Source organism: Brachypodium distachyon, chromosome 2, assembly GCF_000005505.3.
Source record: "Brachypodium distachyon strain Bd21 chromosome 2, Brachypodium_distachyon_v3.0, whole genome shotgun sequence".
In the NCBI taxonomy this organism is placed as follows: Eukaryota; Viridiplantae; Streptophyta; class Magnoliopsida; order Poales; family Poaceae; genus Brachypodium; species Brachypodium distachyon.
This window is the reverse complement of record NC_016132.3, coordinates 23,035,101-23,054,758: the sequence shown is the minus strand read 5'-3', so window position 1 is coordinate 23,054,758 and position 19,658 is coordinate 23,035,101. Positions and strand designations below refer to the sequence as shown.

General features: G+C 43.3%; 2 protein-coding genes across 3 annotated transcripts; both read right to left on the bottom strand.

Annotated features, from left to right (window-relative positions):
* Positions 1 to 2,565, bottom strand: LOC100835933 (NAC domain-containing protein 22). Of its 2 annotated transcripts, none has more exons than XM_014898324.2 (3): positions 2,088 to 2,565; positions 1,707 to 1,984; positions 1 to 861 (listed from the first exon to the last, which is right to left on the bottom strand). In XM_014898324.2, the coding sequence occupies exons 1-3, from the start codon at positions 2,359 to 2,361 to the stop codon at positions 304 to 306; spliced, it is 1,110 nt and encodes a 369-aa protein (XP_014753810.1). In that variant the 5' UTR covers positions 2,362 to 2,565; the 3' UTR covers positions 1 to 303. The 2 variants fall into 2 exon arrangements, with proteins under 2 accessions (XP_014753810.1, XP_010231368.1); XM_010233066.3 differs by having other exon boundaries at positions 1,710 to 1,984; positions 2,088 to 2,561.
* Positions 2,566 to 16,580: 14,015 nt separating this feature from the next.
* Positions 16,581 to 19,300, bottom strand: LOC100835010 (pheophytinase, chloroplastic). The gene is made up of 6 exons (XM_003566185.3): positions 18,904 to 19,300; positions 18,495 to 18,606; positions 18,324 to 18,417; positions 17,439 to 17,616; positions 17,278 to 17,347; positions 16,581 to 17,162 (listed from the first exon to the last, which is right to left on the bottom strand). Exons 1-6 carry the CDS (start codon positions 19,224 to 19,226, stop codon positions 16,827 to 16,829), a joined length of 1,113 nt encoding a protein of 370 aa, XP_003566233.1. The 5' UTR covers positions 19,227 to 19,300; the 3' UTR covers positions 16,581 to 16,826.
* Between the last annotated feature and the right edge of the window lie 358 nt (positions 19,301 to 19,658).

Sequence of the window (19,658 nt, the reverse complement as noted above, 5' to 3'; positions counted from 1 at the left end):
TTTGACTAAACTACTCAATTCTATATATCTTTAATTTTTGATCACGTATAAACTACTTACTGGAGTAACATATATACTACATAACTGTGTAGTGAGTAAAGGCTATATATAAATAAATAAATATAAAGTCTAGGTTCATGGTTTAATTTTCAGAGTTAACTGTGGTCAATTAACATATATAGGCAGCTGTGAAAACTGATCTGAATTATGCATGCATGCATGGTGCCACTGACCCATTGGCAGCATATATATGCATGCATGTGGATGCATCCTCCTCCCAGGCCTACATTAACTTGGTTGGAGTCACTTGTAACTAGAACCACCGTAGTCCTTGCTGGAGGTGGTGTCAGGGTTCCAATCCCAGAGCTTGTCAGAGCCAGCGGCGGGCGACATCGGCAGCACGCCGAGGGGGTGAGGCGCCGGGGGTGGTGGCATTGGGAAGAAGTGGGTGCCGGCGTCCTGGTGGTTAGCAATAGCGTAGGCTTGGCCGTGGCCCACCAGCCTGCTCAGCTCGTCGTCCACGGGCGTCGAGCTGTTGCCTATCAGGGGAGCGTGCTCATCATATGCACACGACGGTCCCGGGGGAAGAGGAGGCGGATGCAGAGCGTTGTGGGCCGTGGCCTGGACGTCCACGATGGCCGGCGGCGGCACCGTCGTGGAGCACTGGGCCTGGCCGATGAGGTGAAAGCTGGTGGGCTGCTGCGTCGGTGATGGCCCGTGCTGCCGGCCCGTCGGCGCAGAGGTCCGGGAAGGTCCCGGCATTGACGATGTGGATTGGACATTGCTGCTGGAGGAGGCGCGTCCGTGGCCGCCATCGTCGATGCCGGACCGCTTGTACACGCGGCAGAGCGAGATCTCGGACTGCATGAGACAATGTGAAAATTTAGGTTGATAGCCACTCTTAAGCAAAGCATACATGCATGACTTAATCAAAGAAATTCAACAGTTACGGCAGGGATGTCAAAGCTAAAGTTATTTTAATTTTTTTAGGAATACAGTAATTTTAATTGCCACCGATTTTACCAAACATATATCTCAACGAGTTTCTTAGAGAGATGAGTTCGTGGTACTAGGGGATATGCTCAGTAAGCCGGTAAATTGAGTGAGCGAGAAGGGGACTCACTGAAGATATGCACGCTCATGCATATGCATGAAGTGAGTGCTCGCAGCATGCATGCTGCCAGCTGTAAAACATGAATCGGGAATCTTGCTAGGAGACGCAATTTAATGCTTCAATTAAGTTCAGATCTGAATAATTTAGCAAAGGGGAACCTAAGTTAACTGTTTAACTTGGACATGCAAATAGCTTTGGAGAATCTGCAAGGCAGACATGCAGGTGGTATCTAGCTAGCTATAAGAGGAATTCCGAATTTCAACAGGGCAGCTTTTGTACATGTCCTGATGTATGCCAAAAAGAACAAGCAAAAAGCAAACCCTAAACTCCTAGATCTGAAAAGAAAGAAAGAAAAGCATGTCACATGTTCATATAAATCATGCGAGCAAAGTAAAGCGCTAGCTAGCGGTGAGCAAAAAGCAGATCAAATTGATGATTGGCCGCATCAAGAAGAACAACTACTACTCTACTAGCAAGCTGGAGTCTGGTTCGGTGGACATCAATTTTCAAAACTAATCGAGTTCATGCTCGATCTGGCCCCCAAAACCCTAGAAGAGAGATCGCGAATTCCCTCAATTAACAGTAGTACGACTACCTTGTAGAAGAGATCGGCGTCGGTGGTGGGCGGCGGGAGGCGGTACTCGTTCATGATCCAGCTGCTGCGGACGCCCTTGGGGGCCTTGCCGGAGTAGAAGACGAGCGTCTTCTTGAGCCCGATGGGCCGGCTGTTCTCGCCGCGGATCATCCTGTCGGCCCCAGTCGCCTTCCAGTACCCCGACGCCGTCACCCGGTTCGGCCGGTCCCCGTTCCGGTACTTGCGGTCCCGTGGCACGTAGAAGAACCACTCCTTCTCCCCGATCACCGCCATTGCTACACGTTCCAAATTAAACACCACGAAATTAATCTGCAATTCGCCAAGATCATCAACTAATTAACGCCCTCGATTCGCCGAGATCTGTATATACCGTCATACCGGGGAGCTCCCATGGGTCGAAGCGGTAGAGGTCGAGGAAGGTGATGAGCTCGACGTTGAAGCGCCGGCCCTCCACCTTGCGCCGGAGGTAGAACTCAATCAGCTCCTCCTCCGTCGGGTGGAACCGGAACCCCGGCATCACCAGGTCGTTCTCGTGCGAGTCGGCGGCTGCCTCGACTTCGCCGCCGCCGGCCACAGGTTCGCTGCCCTCTAATTCCCCTCCTCCTCCGGCAACGGCGCCCGGAACGCTTCCTTCGTCGATGTCTCTACTCATGGCTGGAGCTCCCTCTCCCTCGCCGTGTCAATTGCCCGCATAGCGTGCGTGGACGACGGCGCGGCTGGCCGGCGAGCAAAGCAAATTAAGTCCTAGGGCAAGCAGGTAGCTGAGGGAAGGCAAAGAATTTGGGGGTGCAATCAAGTGGGCAGGGAGGAGGAGAGGATAAGAGAGTGGGGTTTGCACCATCGATATATACTGGAGTGGATGCTTAATTTGGTTGGTTAATCATCATGCTATTGCTAGACTGAACTGTATAAATTAACTTGGTGATGACTATGATGGCTACTAAACACTACTTCCTCCGATCCATATATAATAAGTGTCTCGGATTTTGTACTAACTCAGTACAAAATTGTACTAAGTGTGTGACACTTATTATGGATCGGAGTGAGTAGATACCTTAGGTGCCTTCCAACTGCTGGCCAAGGTCACCCTACTATAGTATAGATGTGGAGGAGGGGAAATTTGCTCAAATCCGCCCACTTAGTTTTGTCTTTGGTAAAATGGCACGCCTTATGTCACTGACAGGTGGGCCTCACCGTCGTAGTAACACAAAGAGTGCTTTTTGTCGGAGAGCAAACAAAATTGATCGTATCTAAATATCTTTGGAGTTTGTGCATAATTTGATCAAATTGCACCATAAACTGAGGACTTGAGTATATACTACACATTCTAATTAAACACTTTTTATTTAATTCATTTTTTGAAAAGGCGGGCTTGTTTATACCTGCTTGCTTCCGCATCCCATGCACATATCCATAAAGAATAGAAAATTCAATTCATCCTGGTGTGCATGGAAGATCGTAGTACGTCATAGTGATCAAAACAAAACTTCTATTTGGGATTTTAAAAATTATATGCCATCGAAAATTATATTATCTTTTATTTTATTTTGACGAACACGACAGCTAGATAAAATGCTTTAATGTTAAATTGGTAATTGAATAATATTACCCAAGATTATTAAAACAAAGAGAGAATATAGGGCCGGGGAACTAGATACATGTGTTTTCCTATACATTGATGTGATATGTGCGGATTTGTTGCTTTAGTTATAGCTAGAGAAGCTTCTTGGCCTTGAGCTGGAATTCCTTGCAAGATCCAGGAAATATTAGACACTTAATTCAGAGCAGCACGTCACCTTGAACTTCAGCAAATCAACTTGGTTTCTACCACTTCTGAATTCTGATGCTTTCTATTTGTGTAATTATACCGTGTTAATTACTTGCATGCGCAGAGCACAGATAAGTAAACTATAAGCTGACCGCGATGCAGAACATAGATCCAGAAAGCATTGATCAACTAGGTAGGCCGCCAGCCGGGTTGCGACAAAATCATACTATGCTAGTTGATTTTCCGGATAGGCACTTGGAGTCTTGGACAGGAAGCACTCGATGGGCAGTCGAGAAACGGTACCAGTGACCTTTTGGGAAGAAGTGGTCACCAACAAAGGGAGTTAAAGAAGGGAAAGAGACTAGCCGAGATGCCAACAACTTTGGGCGGCTGCCCCTTCTAGGCCTGTGATTGAGATGGATGCTTGCATTTTCATTTGTGATCGATCTGGGCGTTCTTGCTTATTATTAGATCATCCTGGTTTCGATCTCTCCATCTGCAGGTCTTTTTTCATCAAATATCTGTCGCTCCCCTGTGTAAAAGATTAACACGGTTTTGCTAACTATTTCTCAGTCGATGATAACAACTTTTTGATTCAATCATTGAGATTCGTGTAAAATTAATGTAACTCCGATGGATAAGAAAATCTTCATTGGATGTCTACTATTGTTGATTGAGAAATAACTACGGAGTATTTCTTAAGCGACTGAGAAATAGACACTCCCAAAGATTAAAGTAGTTTTCACAACTATTTAAACATTTGCAATTTTTAGGGGATTAGTTATGTTTTATAGTTTATAATGGTACTTTGCACCTCCCTCGTGCGCAGTAGTAATTAAGTACTCGCAGCTATTTTTTTCTGATCAGAAATTATTTGAGGCAGCATTGTGACTCTAGCTAATTAAGTTAGCTGTGACATTCCAATTAATGCACTGTGAGTCCACACGCGTGCACGCATGCACGGTGATCGGGCAGCTCATGTGTGTGGACAGTACTGCGTGGTGGTCCATGTGAGGCCGCGCGCGGTTGGACTTCATGCCTAAGCGGCGAGATTGGTGATCGACAATTTAACAATAAACAAAAAATCTATCATGCATGCACGAGCAGCTCATCGGCAACAAGTCAACTTATCGAGCAACAAACTGTTATGAACGCTGCGAGCAACGACGAAAAACGAAAAAGAAATGACAGCACAAGTACACACGGATTTAACGTTGAAAACCCTCTCAAACAACGAGAAGGAAAAATCACGGGCGCAAGACAACGAAACTTCATGGGAGTGTTTAGGAGATTTCACGAACTCAACTCATGCGAACTTTACCCAAAACGGCGACTTACAAGAGGTATATATAGCAGAAGCATTAAGACAAATGAGATCCGTAACGGTCACACCTACAGTTCTGGTTGGAGGCCGGAAGTTCCACATATTCTTGAATATCCGGAAATTTCATAGCAAGTTCAGCAATTTCACGAAAAGCAACAGAGAGCATTCAGAGGTTCGGCCGGAAGTAGGGCCGGAACTTCCGGCCACTGGGATTTGGATCACAATCAACAAACTCCACCTTGAGACAAATTCCTCCTTATAGCAAATTTCTCCTTGTAGCATGAACAACAACAACTCTTGAAACAATAAAAAAACACTTTTGGCGCCAACAGCCACTAGGGGTTAAACAGTTATACCAACTAGCAATAGGAACAGGCTTTGTCATCATATCAACAGGATTATCATTAGTGCTGATCTTGCATACTTTCAATTTACCTTTTGCAACAATGTCACGAACAAAATGGTACTTGACATCAATGTGCTTGGTTCTCTCATGTAGCATCTGATCCTTAGTAAGGTAAATAGCACTTTGACTGTCACAAAACAGGTTAATGCAAGAAACATCTTGACAAAGCTCAGCATATAAACCCCTTCAACCAAACAGACTCTTTGCAAGCTTCAGCAATAGCTATATATTCTGCTTCGGTTGTAGATTGAGCAACAACTGGTTACAGTGTTGCCTTCCAACTCACAGCACATCCACCTACCGTGAACACATAACCTATGAGGGATCTCCTCTTATCCAAGTCGGCAGCAAAATCTGAATCCATATAGCCAGCGAGTCTCTCATCAATCTTACCAAACTTCAAGCAAGCATTGGATATGTCACGAAGGTACCTTAAATTCCACTGAATAGCTTTCCAATGTTATTTACCGGGATTAGCCATGTAACGACTGACCAAACTCATAGCATATGATAAATCAGGACGTGAACAAACCATGGCATATATCAAGAAACCAACAGCACTAGAATAGAGAACTCGTGATATATACTCAATATCTTCATCAGAAGTAGGACATTGCAACGCTGAAATGAGAAGCAATAGGAGTACTAACACACTTTGCATCATGCATATTAAAACTGTGAAGTACTTTCTCAATGTAACTTTGCTGACTAAGAAATAGCAACCTACATTTTCTGTCCCTTTTAGTTTCCATACCTAGGATTTTCTTAGCAGCACCAAGATCCTTCATCTCAAATTCACTACCTAGTTGTGCTTCCAAAGTAGAGATTACTTTCATGCTCTTGGCAGCAATTAACATATCATCAACATATAACAGCAAATATATAGGTGATCCATCAACAAATTAATGTAGACACAACTGTCATACTGAGATCTACTAAAGCCACGTGAGATCATAAATGAATCAAACCTTTTATACCACTGTCTAGGAGATTGCTTCAAACCATAAAGGGACTTCTTCAAATTACAAACAAACTCCTCTTTACCAGGAACTATGAACCCTTCAGGTTGGTCCATGTATATTTCCTCTTCAAGCTCTCCATGCAAAAATGCAGTCTTCACATCTAACTGCTCAAGCTCAAGATCATGCATAGCAACAATACCAAAGAAAGTACGGATGGAACTATGCTTTACCACTAGAGAGAACACATCATTATAATCAATACTTGATATTTGACCGAAACCTTTTGCCACTAACCTTGCCTTAAACCTCATAGGCTCGTCAGGAGACAAACCCTCTTTTCTCTTGAAAATCCACTTGCAACGAACGGCCTTCTTTTGTTTAGGCAAGGGCACAACATCCCATGTGCCATTCTTCTCAAGAGATTGCATCTCCTCTTGTATGGCAGACAACCACTTCACACGGTCGCCGGAAACAACTGCTTCATTATATGTGGCCGGTTCACTATCATGCTCCACCTGTTCTGCACAACTCAAAGCATAATAAACAAGATCACACTCTTCAATTAAACGTGGGCGAGGACCTTTATTTCTCTTCAGACGGTCAGCTGCAATAGACCGTGTGGGTTGCTACAAAACAGGTGGTGAGGGTGGAACAATATCATCATTATTATCATTGTTCCCATCATCATTACCATGATCAACCTGAGCATCATCGTTGTCAACAATTTCATCAACGTGCTCCACCTGCACTTTAAGTCTCTCCTCTTCAATGCGAGAGGCATCAGTGGACAAAGCATCATGATACATAACTTTTTCATTAAAGACAACATTTCTGCTCAGCAAAATCTTTTTAGCTTCAGGATTCCACAACCTGAAAGCTTTAACTCCAGAACCATAGCCAAGAAAAATGCACTTAACAGCTCTAGGCCCTAACTTTCCATTATCAACGTGAGCATAAGCGGTGCAACCAAAAACTCTCAACTGTGAATAATCAGCAGGTTTACCAGACCATACCTCAATGGGAGTTTTCTTGTTAAATGAAATAGAAGGTGACCTGTTTATGAGATAGCATGCGGTGGAAGCTGCCTCAGCCCAAAAACGCCTGCCCAAACCTGCATTGGACAGCATGCAACGGACCCTCGAGATGATGGTTCTATTCATGCGTTCAGCCACGCCATTTTGCTGTGGAGTACGGGCAACTATGTAGTGCCTAACCACACCATCATTGCTGCAAAACTCCTCAAACTCATCAGAAACAAATTCACCAGCATTATCAGTACACAAAATTTTTACCTTCCTTTCAGTTTCGTTTTCTACCATAGCTTTCCACTTCTTAAAAGCACCGAAAACATCAAATTTGTGTTTCAGAAAATAAGGCCAAACTTTTCTTGAGTAATCATCAATAATGGTAAGCATGTCATTAGCACCATCAATAGAAGTCTTACGGGAGGGTCCCCAAACATTAGCATGCACATAATCTAATATGCTTTTGGTGGTATGGATAGAAGAAATGGACTTAACCCTTTTGTGCTTACCATAAATCCAGTGCTCACAAAACTCAAGGTTACTCAAGTTGCAGCCATCAACCAGCTCTCTCTTGACCAACTCTGCCATCCCATGTTCACTCATATGCCCAAGACGCATATGCCACAGATTCGTTTTTGCACAATCATCAGAATCATTAGGCGTAATGGCAGCAGCAAAACCAGGCAAAGTGCTACCTCTAAGAACATATAATTTGGCAGAATTCATATCACGTATCATGTGAATGAGACAACCTCTAGATACCTTCAAAAGTCTACACCCTTCGGCGTACTTGTACCCGTCACAGTCCATGGTACTAAGTGAGATCAAATTTCTTGCCATTCTTGGTATGTGCTTCACCTCTTTCAACGTGCGTGTCATGCCATCATGGGTCTTGATCTGAACGGACCCAACGCCAACAATATGACAAGGATTGTCATTGCCCACACGCACAAAATCTCCAGTCTGCACAGACTCATAAGAACTGAACCAATTCTTGTTACAACAAATATGAAAAGAACATGTTGTATCAAGAATCCATTCATCATCACGCCAGAATCGCCCGCATCTTCACTTGCCACAACGAGAATCGTGTGGTGTAGTCCAACTGCGGCAGATCGAACTTCAAGGTAGACATGTTGCAAACCCTAGGCGGAACCTGGGGCTCTGATACCACCTGTTATGAACGCGACAAGTAAGAACGAAGAACGAAGAAGAAATCACAGCACAAGGACACACGGATTTAACGTGGAAAACCCTCTCAAACAACGAGATGGAAAAACCACGGACGCCAGCCAGCGAAACTTCACTATATGGAAGTGTTTACAACGTCAGGGAGATTTCACGAACTCAACTCGTGCGAACTCTACCCAAAACGGCGGTTTACAAGAGGTATATATAGCAGGAGCATTAAGACAACTCAGATCCGTAACGGTCACACTGGAGGCCGGAAGTTCCGCATATTCTTGAATATCCGAAAATTTCGCAGCAAGTTCCGCAATTTTCCGAAAAATAACAGAGAACATCCGGAGGTTCGGCCAAAAGTTGAGCCGAAACTTCCGACGGCTGGAATGGCCGGAAGTTCAGCAGGAACTTCCGACCACTGAGATTTGGATCACAATCAACACAAACATGCCGATGGATAAATGATGGATGTTTTTGGATGCACGTATTTAAACGAAGCTCGGGGCCCTGCATGTTAGCATGAGTCCATCACACGTACATATACGAGTCTCTGACAGCGTCTGCCGTTGCATATATAGAATGGGCTGGGACCTTACATGCGTCCATGGATGCTACCAGCTAGCCACGCCCAACGTATAAGTATTCCACGTGAAGAGAGGAAATGCTGCTGGCTACTGGTAATAAGGGTAGAAGAAGAAAGAGCCAAGGAGCGCTAGCTAGCATACTCGTACGGTCGTACCTGCGGAAAACCAGAGAACATCCCACTCTGATCTAAGTACCCCTTCTAATTTTAAATTCTTGACTTAAATTTGTTCAAATATGAATGTATATATATTTAAAAAACGTCTAAATACATGTAATATTTCAATAACAATTTAAAATCGGAGAGAGTACTCCTGTAGAGTTATTTGACTAACTATGCATGTGTGGGTACAAGCATATGCAAATTTAAGGAATTAATAGTATGTCGGCGACAGACTCCACTGACATTCTCACGGTAGCATCCGTACGTGTACAAGTAGGACAAGCTGATTAATTAGGCGACGAGATCTGATCTGACCAAGCCAATTAAGTTCACGCATGCTCGGAGTCGAGATATAGCCATATAGGGCCGGCGTCACGTGATCTATCCAGGTCGTGACTTGAGCATGCATGCATATATAGGGGGGTCGTCGAAAGATTGCGATATGACTGAAGCCAAGGATGAGATATGCCAAAAGTTCTGGGATTTCCCTTATTCTTTTTCCTGGCACTGGCAGGTCAACGCATTTCATGCAGCTGTTTCAATTTCCATGCAAGAATGATCGCGGGTCCGTGCATGCATGCGTATATGGCGTTGTTGGACCGATGTTATGTGTTGCGTGCGCGCGTGAATTACTGATGAACCCTGCTATACGTGTACGTATTTTGTGGGATGTGGTGCTGGTGCACCACGCTTCGTTCATGTTTTTCTTTCGTGATTTTAGTCCAAGTCATTCTAAAACCAGAGACCACGACAAAAATTGAAGGACCGAGAGTACAAAATAAACTTGCATGCATATTTGGGTCATCCAAATATGTATGTATCTATGTTTAAAAAACGTTTAGATACATACATGTAATAAAAAGTCACTTTAATACGTGGAGTAGCTGTCTAGCTGGTGATCAGATGCGTGCTCACGGCTGCTTTGTCTCGTTGCATTGCGTCCGCTGATCCCCCTCTCAAGTGTTCCATGTACAGATGCTATCGATATCCGATATGATGAGAAATAAAAACTCAGTTAATTAGAAAACACTATTGCTATTTCTGAGAGGATTAAGAAAAAAACTACTACTACCTTCCATCCAAAATAATTGCTGTAGTTTTGAACTATACTTGAACTAGGTTTAGTTCAGAACTAAGACACTTGTTTTGGATCGGAGAGAGGAGTACGTATTTCTTAGTCACGTGCCGCTGAGAATCATCCGATCAGTTGATCGCGAAGACTTGTGTAACCAAGTTAGAGATTAGAAAATGATGATCAGACTACTGCTAATGTTAACCTAAGTCATTTGCGTTTTTTGAAGTTCCCAACAACGCACGGCAGAATAATCATCAAATTCGATGTTGTTCAGAAATAGAGTAAGTTTCACAAACCACACATTTTGGGGTTAGTAGTTTCGCAAAATCACGGTTTTTGGAGCAGCCTGTCTCGCAGAACCCAAATCAGGTAGATTGGGACGTTTGTGTCATCTCGGACGGGCTGACCTGACCCGACCCGTTTCGTTGCCACGCCTACTCTTGAAAGACGGATCGGATCGGATCGGATCCGGGAGCTGACGTGGCAAAAAAACGGGCCGGCATATGACAAGTGGGTCCTACCAGTCAGAAATACAATCAAACGTTCTAATCAACTACTCCCTTTGTACCTAATTAATTGGTGTCGGCATTTTTGGAAAGAAACCCTTGTAAATTTTCGAAATAATCCTGCAGTTCACATCTTCAATTAAATATGGACTGCGCGTTAATTTTGAAAATTTATAGGGATTTTTTTGCAAAAGTTCCAATAGAACGTGGACTGCAGGTTTATTTTGGAAATTTACAGGTTTTTTTTTTGAAAAACGCCGGTGCCAATTAATTAGGAACGGAGGGAGTACCCGATCTGGGTTTGTGAGACAGACTGCTCCAAAAATTATGGTTATGTGAGACTCATAGAATTAAATGTGGTCCGGTAAAACGCTATCCTCAAAAAATATGGTTTCGTAAAATTCAGTCTTAGAAATTACTCCGAGCATTTTGTATCATATATCCCCTTCCAGTCGCATCGTTTTCGTGTACGTACGCACCGACGTGCGTATAATGCACTCAGCAAAATTAAATTAGGCATGGTAAACGGGAGCCATTCTTTTGGAGAAAAGAAGAGCAAGAGGAGCATTCAATTCTGGCGGTGAGATCGATTGCTGGACGGATGGAGCACACGGTGGGGGTATGTACGTACTTCGATGGTCTCTTCAACAGTACGTTGGCAATTCAAACCAGCGGTGAGGCCGTTCGATCGATCACCGCCGCTAGCTGTCCAGCTAGATAGCCTCCCTCCCTATTTTAATTCCAACACGGTGGTCTTTTTTTTTAACGGGATTCCAACACGGTGGTCAATCGCCCCATCTCAGCGGTACGGTGCATACCGGTGATCGGAAGAACGAGATCTTAACGTGATTACTAAATCCCTCTGTTACATAATTCTATAATTCTGTCTCAAATTTGATCAAAAACTGGATGTATTTATTCCTAAAAAGTATATAGATAGATGTAATATTTTGACAAGAATTATGAAACGGAGGGAGTATATCCGTTTCCTAACTCAAAATTGTCAAAATATGAATGTATCTATATCCAAACAAACGTCTACATACATATAATATTTTGTTATTTAGCATGAGACGGAGGAAGTACAATTTATATCTTGTCACGAGTCGGCCTATTTCCGGCTCTTAGCAGCCGGAGTTTTTTCTTTTTCTTGTAAATTTGACATCTCTTAGCTAGCAGGAGTTAGAAATTGAAACGTTTCAAGCATTGCGGCAGCCCAAGAGAAAACAGCGTGCACGAGCCAGTGGGATATAAGGCTATTGGCTTGGTAGCTAAAAGCCCAAGTGGCTTACTGTTGAACGGCCCAGGAGAATGGAGAATAGGGATATGGATGGACAAGATTTGACGAAAGAAAATGTTACGCCTGGCTTTGGAATGATGACAATTAGCCAACCTGATAGAGATCCTGATGTGACGTGTGGAGAAGTCGAAAAGAAATGATTAGTAATCTTTCTGATTCTAAATTATTGAGTCAATTTGTCCAATGTATTTTTCTTAAAAAACGTATACATGTAATATTTCGACGACAATTTAGGATCGAAGGGAATAGTTCTAAAGAGATCAAGGACAGATACTACTAAACGTGATTAGCTATTCACCAAAGGATATGTTTCCAAGTCAAGACACTTGTCTCAGATCAGAGGGAGTAATAAACTTACAATCCACATACTACTTCCGTCTAACAAAAGATGTCTCAAGTTTGTTAAAATTTGGATGCACCTATGCATGACTTGGTGTATAAATGCATTCAAATTTAGTCAAAGTTGAGACATCTTTTGTTGGAAGTATATATTTTCATATATATATTTTTGACGAAAAATATTTTCATATATTAGTAGTCAAACTTACAATCTAGTACTGTAAGTTACTTGTAGAGGTTGTCACGACTATGAAAATGTAAGAAAATTTTATCAGTATACAAGCTAAAAGGATTACGTATTTGAACTCATATCAGTATACAACTACCATGTTAAGTTAATCCTCGCTGGCTACGTTTTCAAGTGATTTATCGCCCTTCAAACAGAAATAGATGCATGCAAAGTCGTATTTGGGGGTTCACATGTCCAAGCCTTAAAGGTTGTCAATGATCCTTCTTAATTATCACTTTCATGTTGTGCATAGGAGTGGGTATATGATGCTATAATATAATTACTAAGCTAATTACCTGGAATAGTCGCATTCATATAACTGTAGATCGTACTAGCACAATATGCAAGCCACAAGAATCCTTTCTTCTTTGAGTCACAATCGTAGACGTTCCTTGTACTCTGTTGTTCCTCATGTCAATAGCAAGAAGCCATGCCTTGGGGTGCAGGAATTTGAGCCTCGTGACCAATTAAAGAATCCCCACAAGTTGCAGAATCTCCACACATGTCAATAGCAAGAAGCCATGCTGAGAACGGGTTGACATGTGTGGAGATTCTGCAACTTCCGCTCCGCATCCCCACAAGTACAAAGAATTCCGTAAATTCATCAGTCCAGACCGCGCAGCTTCGCTGATCTCAATGTCAGAAGCTCGAACAGTACAGTCAATAACCCAGTCATGCCAAGAATTAGCAGTGGTCTGAAGTCTTATACTCTTTGGTATATGTGGTGAGTGTCCAGTCATGGATTCTGAAGTTGGGCGTCCTGATTGCAGGGTCGCTATAAGGAAGTTGATGACCACGGACTTCCAACTCAACCACCTTGAGGAAACTCCCGACGACAGCAATTCCCCGATATACTATCATCAGTGCCGGCCTCCTCGTTGTTTGCCTGCCTCTCTGGCCGCATCGGTACATCAAGATCAAGGAGGTTATGGTTTTCAGTTAGCAGGTCACAGAGCGGATGCCGCGGCAGAGATCGACAAAGCCAATGGTTCCGAATTCACCCCCGAATCCCGATGGTGCCGAATCCCTCAATCCTTTTCGTGCACATATTGCTCTTGTATATAGAAACCTCAGAGTCCCGCTGAATCATGTTCGGTAACTAGCCGTCCTCGAGTCGGACAAGGGGAACCCAGGATCAGCAGTATATAGTGATAGGACTTGGAGAGGAGAGGGGGATCACAAGAAGAGGTTCGAGGTCTCGAGGAAACAACAGCCCAGACAATAAGATTTAGAAAGATCTGCGAACGGAATGATCATCGATCTTGAATTCTTGATTCGATGGCAGCAGCAGCACTTCGATCTGTGGCGAATAAGATCTGCGGTCGCCCCCCTCTGCGACTGCAGGCGTATCTCACGGCGGCCGTCAAGGAGTAACAGCGAGGGCTGCTCCCAAGCGCCCTTCGTCGGTTCAGCTCCGCCGAATCACCAAATCTTGTTAACAAGGTATGCATGCGCTCGTTGTTCTTGGCCGTTTCGAATTTGCAAAATCAGATTTAGTTTTTGTCCGCCCTCCTTTCGCGTTTGACTCCACAGTCCGGATAAAGGACCCAACTAACTCACCGTTGGGTCGGTTTAATTTTTTTTATCGGTCGGTTTATCAAGATTGCTTGTGTTTGTAATGTGGCTCTATTTTAAAAAATTCAGATGCAATTGCCACGTGGTAATGCAGCAGAACCCACGGCGAGCCTTGCCCCACGAATAGACGAGAAGAAGCGAGAGTTGCTTCATCTGCTTCGTCAGACTCAGATGGGACACCCCCACGCTGCAAAATGCGCCCTGGAGGAGAACAAGGAGCTGCTGGACCTGCTCCGTCGAACCCCTCCGTCGTCCTCACGGTAATTTACTTGTTTTCTTTTGATTCTGTTCATCAGTTTCTAACTCGCTTTTCATGATGACCGCAGGTTTGTGCTTACTGATGATGATCTATTCACGATTACAATCCCGATTACAGTCGCCACGGCTCTTGTGACCGTTGTTGTCTTCAACGTGGAGACCAAGTATATATTTCCTATTTGGGGTCAGGAAGCAAAACCCACCTTGGAGAACCAAAATGATGATTAGCCCCACTATGTCCTAATCTCCATCGTCGTGCTCTTGTTGAGCCTGTACTTTTATATGTACGGTTGTCTCTCTTCCTAAATGTAACATGTTCTAGCTTTGTACTACGGCAGATTTTGTAAACTTTGATCAAGTATATATAATTTTTTTACTAATATCTACAATATTAAATTACTAGTATCCTCCAAGTTTTAACTTAGATTTTGCAATTAGATTACTAATATCTACAATTTTAACTCAGATTTTGTAATTAGATTACTAATATCTAAAAATTACTAATATATTAAATTAGATTTTGTAATCAAGTTTTAAAAGTTTTAACTTACAACAAAGCTCGAACATTTTATATTTAGGGGCAGAGGAAATACTTTATATGTGGTTTGTATGCCTTTTGTTTTCACTATGTTTAAATGCTTATATGTATCGGATTTGCTATTGCACAGTCTGTTGGATTTGTGTTGCTGCAGGATTCATTCCATGTTGTGCCACCCGACAAGTCTTCTTTTAATTTATGACCTTGGTGCTGTAGCGTGGCACCCGACCAAGGCCGCATTATTCTTTGTCCGTTCAACGTATCATATGAATGAATTTATAGACATAAAAAGGCAAATCATCAAGATGTCTAATAAAAATGGGGTAAATAATCAAAACAAAACTAATATGAGGTACATGATCAATTGATATGGGGCAAATTATCAAATCTCCCTTCTGATGGTGCTGACGTTGCGGTTGGAGACGCCCTACGCCCTACTGGGAGTCAAAGAAGATCTAGGCGGAAGGAGAGGATATCATTGGATTGTGGTCTTAGTTTTCTGGTGACAGGCGGTCCTTTCCCTTCCCTTGTTGTGGAAAGGAAGAAGCTCTGCTCGGGTGCGTGGACTTCTCAGGTTATGGAGGCCGGCCGGATAGGAGAGGATGGCAATCGGCAAAGACGGTTGGTGGGGTGGGTGGGTGGGGTGGGGTGGGGGGGCCCCCATTTTTCGTGAGTCATTGATTTTGAATTTTTCTTTTCTTTTGCGGGGATCCGCTTCTTCCTCACAAAAATAAAAGAAAAGGAAGAAGTGGAAAACTGAAAATTAATGTTGCTCTCATAGATAACCTTACAATGTTGGATCATGTTCGTTAATTAGGTCGAACGATTAGGAGAGAGGCTGCTGCTGCCCAGCAGGGGAAAAGAAGCTCTATTTGGTGAACCTTCTGATCGTCCTGCTTCTGCCGGTCATTTTCTAGAGAAACCATTTGGCATTCAGTTGCACGTGGAATGCAATATGGAACCAGTGCCGATGATACTTGAGACCTTGTACGTCGTCCAATGTTGTCTCGCTTGCTTTGTTTGATGGTGATTGTGTGTTGTTATATACTTTTTCATAATTAGTGGAGTATCTATTTTCTTTGTTCTGAAATACGTTTCGAAATATCTCTATATTTAGGTCTGTCCTAGGTCAAACTTTGTCAATTTTGGCTGGGTAATATATATACAACACCAAAAAAGTAGTGTTAGGACTTAGGACTATTTCAAAGTATATTTTCATATTACATTTTTTTCCTTGATCAAAGTTGACAAAGTTTGACTTAAGACAACCTCAAACGTATATAGACATTAAAAAATAGAGTATAAGATGTTTTAACTTTTGTCCTAAGTCAAACTTATAAAGTTTGACCAAGTTTTTATAAAAAAATAAACTACTCCATCCGTCCAACAAAAGATGTCTTGAGTTTGTCAAAATTTGGATATATCTAGACATGACTTAGTGTATATATGCATTCAAATTTAATCAAAGTTGTGACATACTTTGTTGGACGGAGGAAGTAAAAATTTTAGAGTTACTTATTTTATATTGTAGATTGATATTAATATATTTTCTATTATAATTTGAATTTTTTTTTGACTTAGAACAAAGTCAGAACATATATTATATTTAAGAACACAAGTAGCTGTTGTTACTTGTTGATTTTTGAGCCATCAAGACTGAATTTATACTCAATCTTTTTTAAGAAACACAAACTTCAGTATTTTTCTCGCCAAAAGAAACAAAATTCAGTAATTTTTACTGTACATAACTGGGGCATTTCCACACCGAGAGATGGTATGGCTTTTTTTTCTCCGATGATATGGAATCTTCTGTATTAACAAAACGACTCAGTTCACTACGGTGAAGTGAAAGACGAATTCCTTCGGCTGATTGTTAGCTCACTAATTAAGTTAGCGCCACCTCAGGCTCGGTCGCAGAGGGGAGCTCTTCCAGCCAAGGAAGCAGCTTCTGGTGCACGAGGTCCGGCCGGTCGTCATGCGGGCAGTGCCCGACTCCCTCCAGCATGTGTAGCCTCACGTTGGGAAGCTCCGACGGGAGGCCGGAGAAGTACTTCCCCACAGGCCCGTCGATCGGGGTGAAAGGATCCTGGTCTCCCCACAGGACCAACACCGGGATCCTGATCTTGGGCATCAGGGCTATCGGGCTAGGGCCTGGCGGGCCCGTCACCGTCGACACGAACGCGTCCAGAGCCCCTTCGGTGTCAGCCGGCCCTCTTATGATCTGCAAAACACTTGTACATAGAAGCATCAGCCCCATCGATTGTCATTTGCCAATAACGAGATCGTCGAGATGCATTCTTGAAGAAACAACAAAACTGAGAGCATATTGTTATTACCTCGACTAATTCATCATCCACTGCGTCTTTGTTACCATAAACCGATAGCAAGATGTCTTTCAGATTTTTCCTAATTCAGGTGGGGAGTGAGTATACATACATCACAATGTCAATGACCAATGAGACTGGGTTACTGAAACTATGCAGTGAGACATATATACCTGTCCTTTACACGCTCGAAGAGGGCGGATGCTATTCCCTTTTGTTTCAGCAGGAAGTCAATTAACCAAAGCAGAGGCAAGAGCAACTTAATCCTCCAGTCGTCAACGATTGCTTTGTTGTTCATGCCACCTGAGCAGTTCAGTAGAACAAGACCCCGGACAAGATCTCTGCTAGAGTCTGTTTTTTAACATTAACATACAGATGTCATCCTTAAGCCTAGTGCTGGAGCAGGTAGAGGAACGAAATGATTTAAAGGAGGTACTAACACTTTTTCTTTTGCAACTTCGGGTCTGTTAAGAGAATTCGTGCATTACTATCTACTACCTCCATTCCAAAACAGATGACATTTTAGAAACTGTCCAGTCCAACTTCTTTAATTTAATAAAATCCCATTTTGGTTAGATAGGTGCAAATGATACCACTAGAGTTGTCATGAAAATTCTCGCAAAAAGAAAGAGTTGTTGTGAAACTCATTCACGATATTCATTTAGAATAATCTTTTACAGATACATTCATACAAAAAGTGATGGTATTGTAAAGGCAAAAACAACATCTATTTTGGAACAGAGGGTATCATCTACCTGGTTAGAAAGGTCACATCCGAAGAATTCGTAAGAAAGTCATCCTGCAACTACTCTATCATATGGCGACATAATTGCCAACTGCAAAATCATTCTTCAGAGCCAGCTCAGAGAAAAGCTGGTTCGAAGCAGATTTTCATGAATCTGCAACCACTCCATCCTAACACGAACACAGTTCGTACGCTACACTGCAGCCTATAGTTATTGCCGTGACCTTACCAGTACCGTGGTCCGTAAGCTATCACAAATGCGGTACGAAGAGCAATTCTTTCCAGGATGCAGCCTTAGTAGAAGATGTCTAACCTGACGCAGCAATGACACATGCGAGGCTTCCCACAGAGTTGCCAACAAGCACAGTAGGGCTCTTGACGACCTCGTCCAAGAACTTAAGGATCAACTGCTTGTCACAAAACACGCAGTTTGTTAACAAACGCTCTGATCTGTCATCAGCTGGTAGCAAAACTGAGGACTCACCTCAGCCCATGTTTCCATCGTGTAAGAGAATCCAGGGGGCTTGTCTGACGCCCCAAACCCGAGCAAATCAATTGCATAAACGGTGTTTGATTCAGATAACACATCAATATTCCTGAAAGCGAAATGTTCAGTAAATACATGTGGATTAGATTTAAATACCCGTAAACGCTTCGCTAGTTCATCGATCGAGCACGTTGCGTGCAGAACTGATTACATACAAGCCGTGTCCAATTTGCTCAAGGGGAAGAAAACCCATGCCCCTTATCAAGCTAATTCAACACAGTAAATTAAGCCACGGCAGGAAATCCAAGAAAAACAAGGACAGAGTTGCGATTTACAGGAAGGAATCGTTTCTCATCAGGGCAAGGATCGCCGGCCCTGGCCGCGCTCGCGTCACCGGGTTGCTCACCTGCGCCAGTGCGCGACGGAGGCGCCAAAGCCGTGGACGAGCAGCACGGGCGGGCCTTCCCCCCTGACCAGGTAGTTCACGCTCATGCCTCTCCATGACCAGGTGGTGCAGCTCCGGGACAGCTCCTCCAGCGACGAGCTGGCAGCAGGGACCGCGCTGCTGTCCCCGGAGGCGCGCCGAAGAAGGCGGGCGCCTCTGGGGCCGCCATGGGGACGACGCGACGAGGAGGATGGGGTAGGGAGGTGGTGCAGGAGATAAGTTCTTGGGGTCGTGGAGGGGGTGGAGGAGAAGACACGGTGGTGTTGGGCGGCAAGCGCGGCCATGGCGATATCCACCGCCTCGTCCTCCTCCCAGTGTCCACTGGTTGTCTCGTCTCCTTTTGATGCCGTTGATCGTTCATGCGCTGCGATTTGTGCTTTTCCGGACCACTCTACGAATCTTTTTTCTCGGAGACCAGGCCACGATGTTTATACAATTTTCATTACTTTGAGATACAGCACGAAGTACTCCGTATAAAAGATTAGACGCGATTACAAGTATAGTAAAACCTTTCGCATTTTTTAAAGAAAATACTTACTCCGATCCATATTAATCGTCGAAATATTACATGTATCTAGACACTTTTTGGGTATAGATATATCCATATTTGGACAAATTTGAGATAATTAATATGAATCGGAGGGATTAAGATTTATCACTACCTTCATTCCGGTATATAAGCTTTATAAGTCATGCGGGTGTTGCTAGATCATCAG

Excerpts from the sequence above, each read along its gene's own strand:
- LOC100835933 (XM_014898324.2), bottom strand. The coding sequence starts at position 2,361 with ATGAGTAGAGACATCGACGAAGGAAGCGTTCCGGGCGCCGTTGCCGGA. Across the intron at positions 1,985-2,087 it reads CGACCCATGGGAGCTCCCCG|CAATGGCGGTGATCGGGGAG; the intron begins GTATGACGGTAT and ends TGGAACGTGTAG. Across the intron at positions 862-1,706 it reads CCGATCTCTTCTACAAGGTA|TCCGAGATCTCGCTCTGCCG; the intron begins GTCGTACTACTG and ends TGTCTCATGCAG.
- LOC100835010 (XM_003566185.3), bottom strand. The coding sequence starts at position 19,226 with ATGGCCGCGCTTGCCGCCCAACACCACCGTGTCTTCTCCTCCACCCCC. Across the intron at positions 18,607-18,903 it reads TCCGTCGCGCACTGGCGCAG|GAATATTGATGTGTTATCTG; the intron begins GTGAGCAACCCG and ends TTTCGCTTTCAG. Across the intron at positions 17,348-17,438 it reads TTCGAGCGTGTAAAGGACAG|GAAAAATCTGAAAGACATCT; the intron begins GTATATATGTCT and ends CACCTGAATTAG.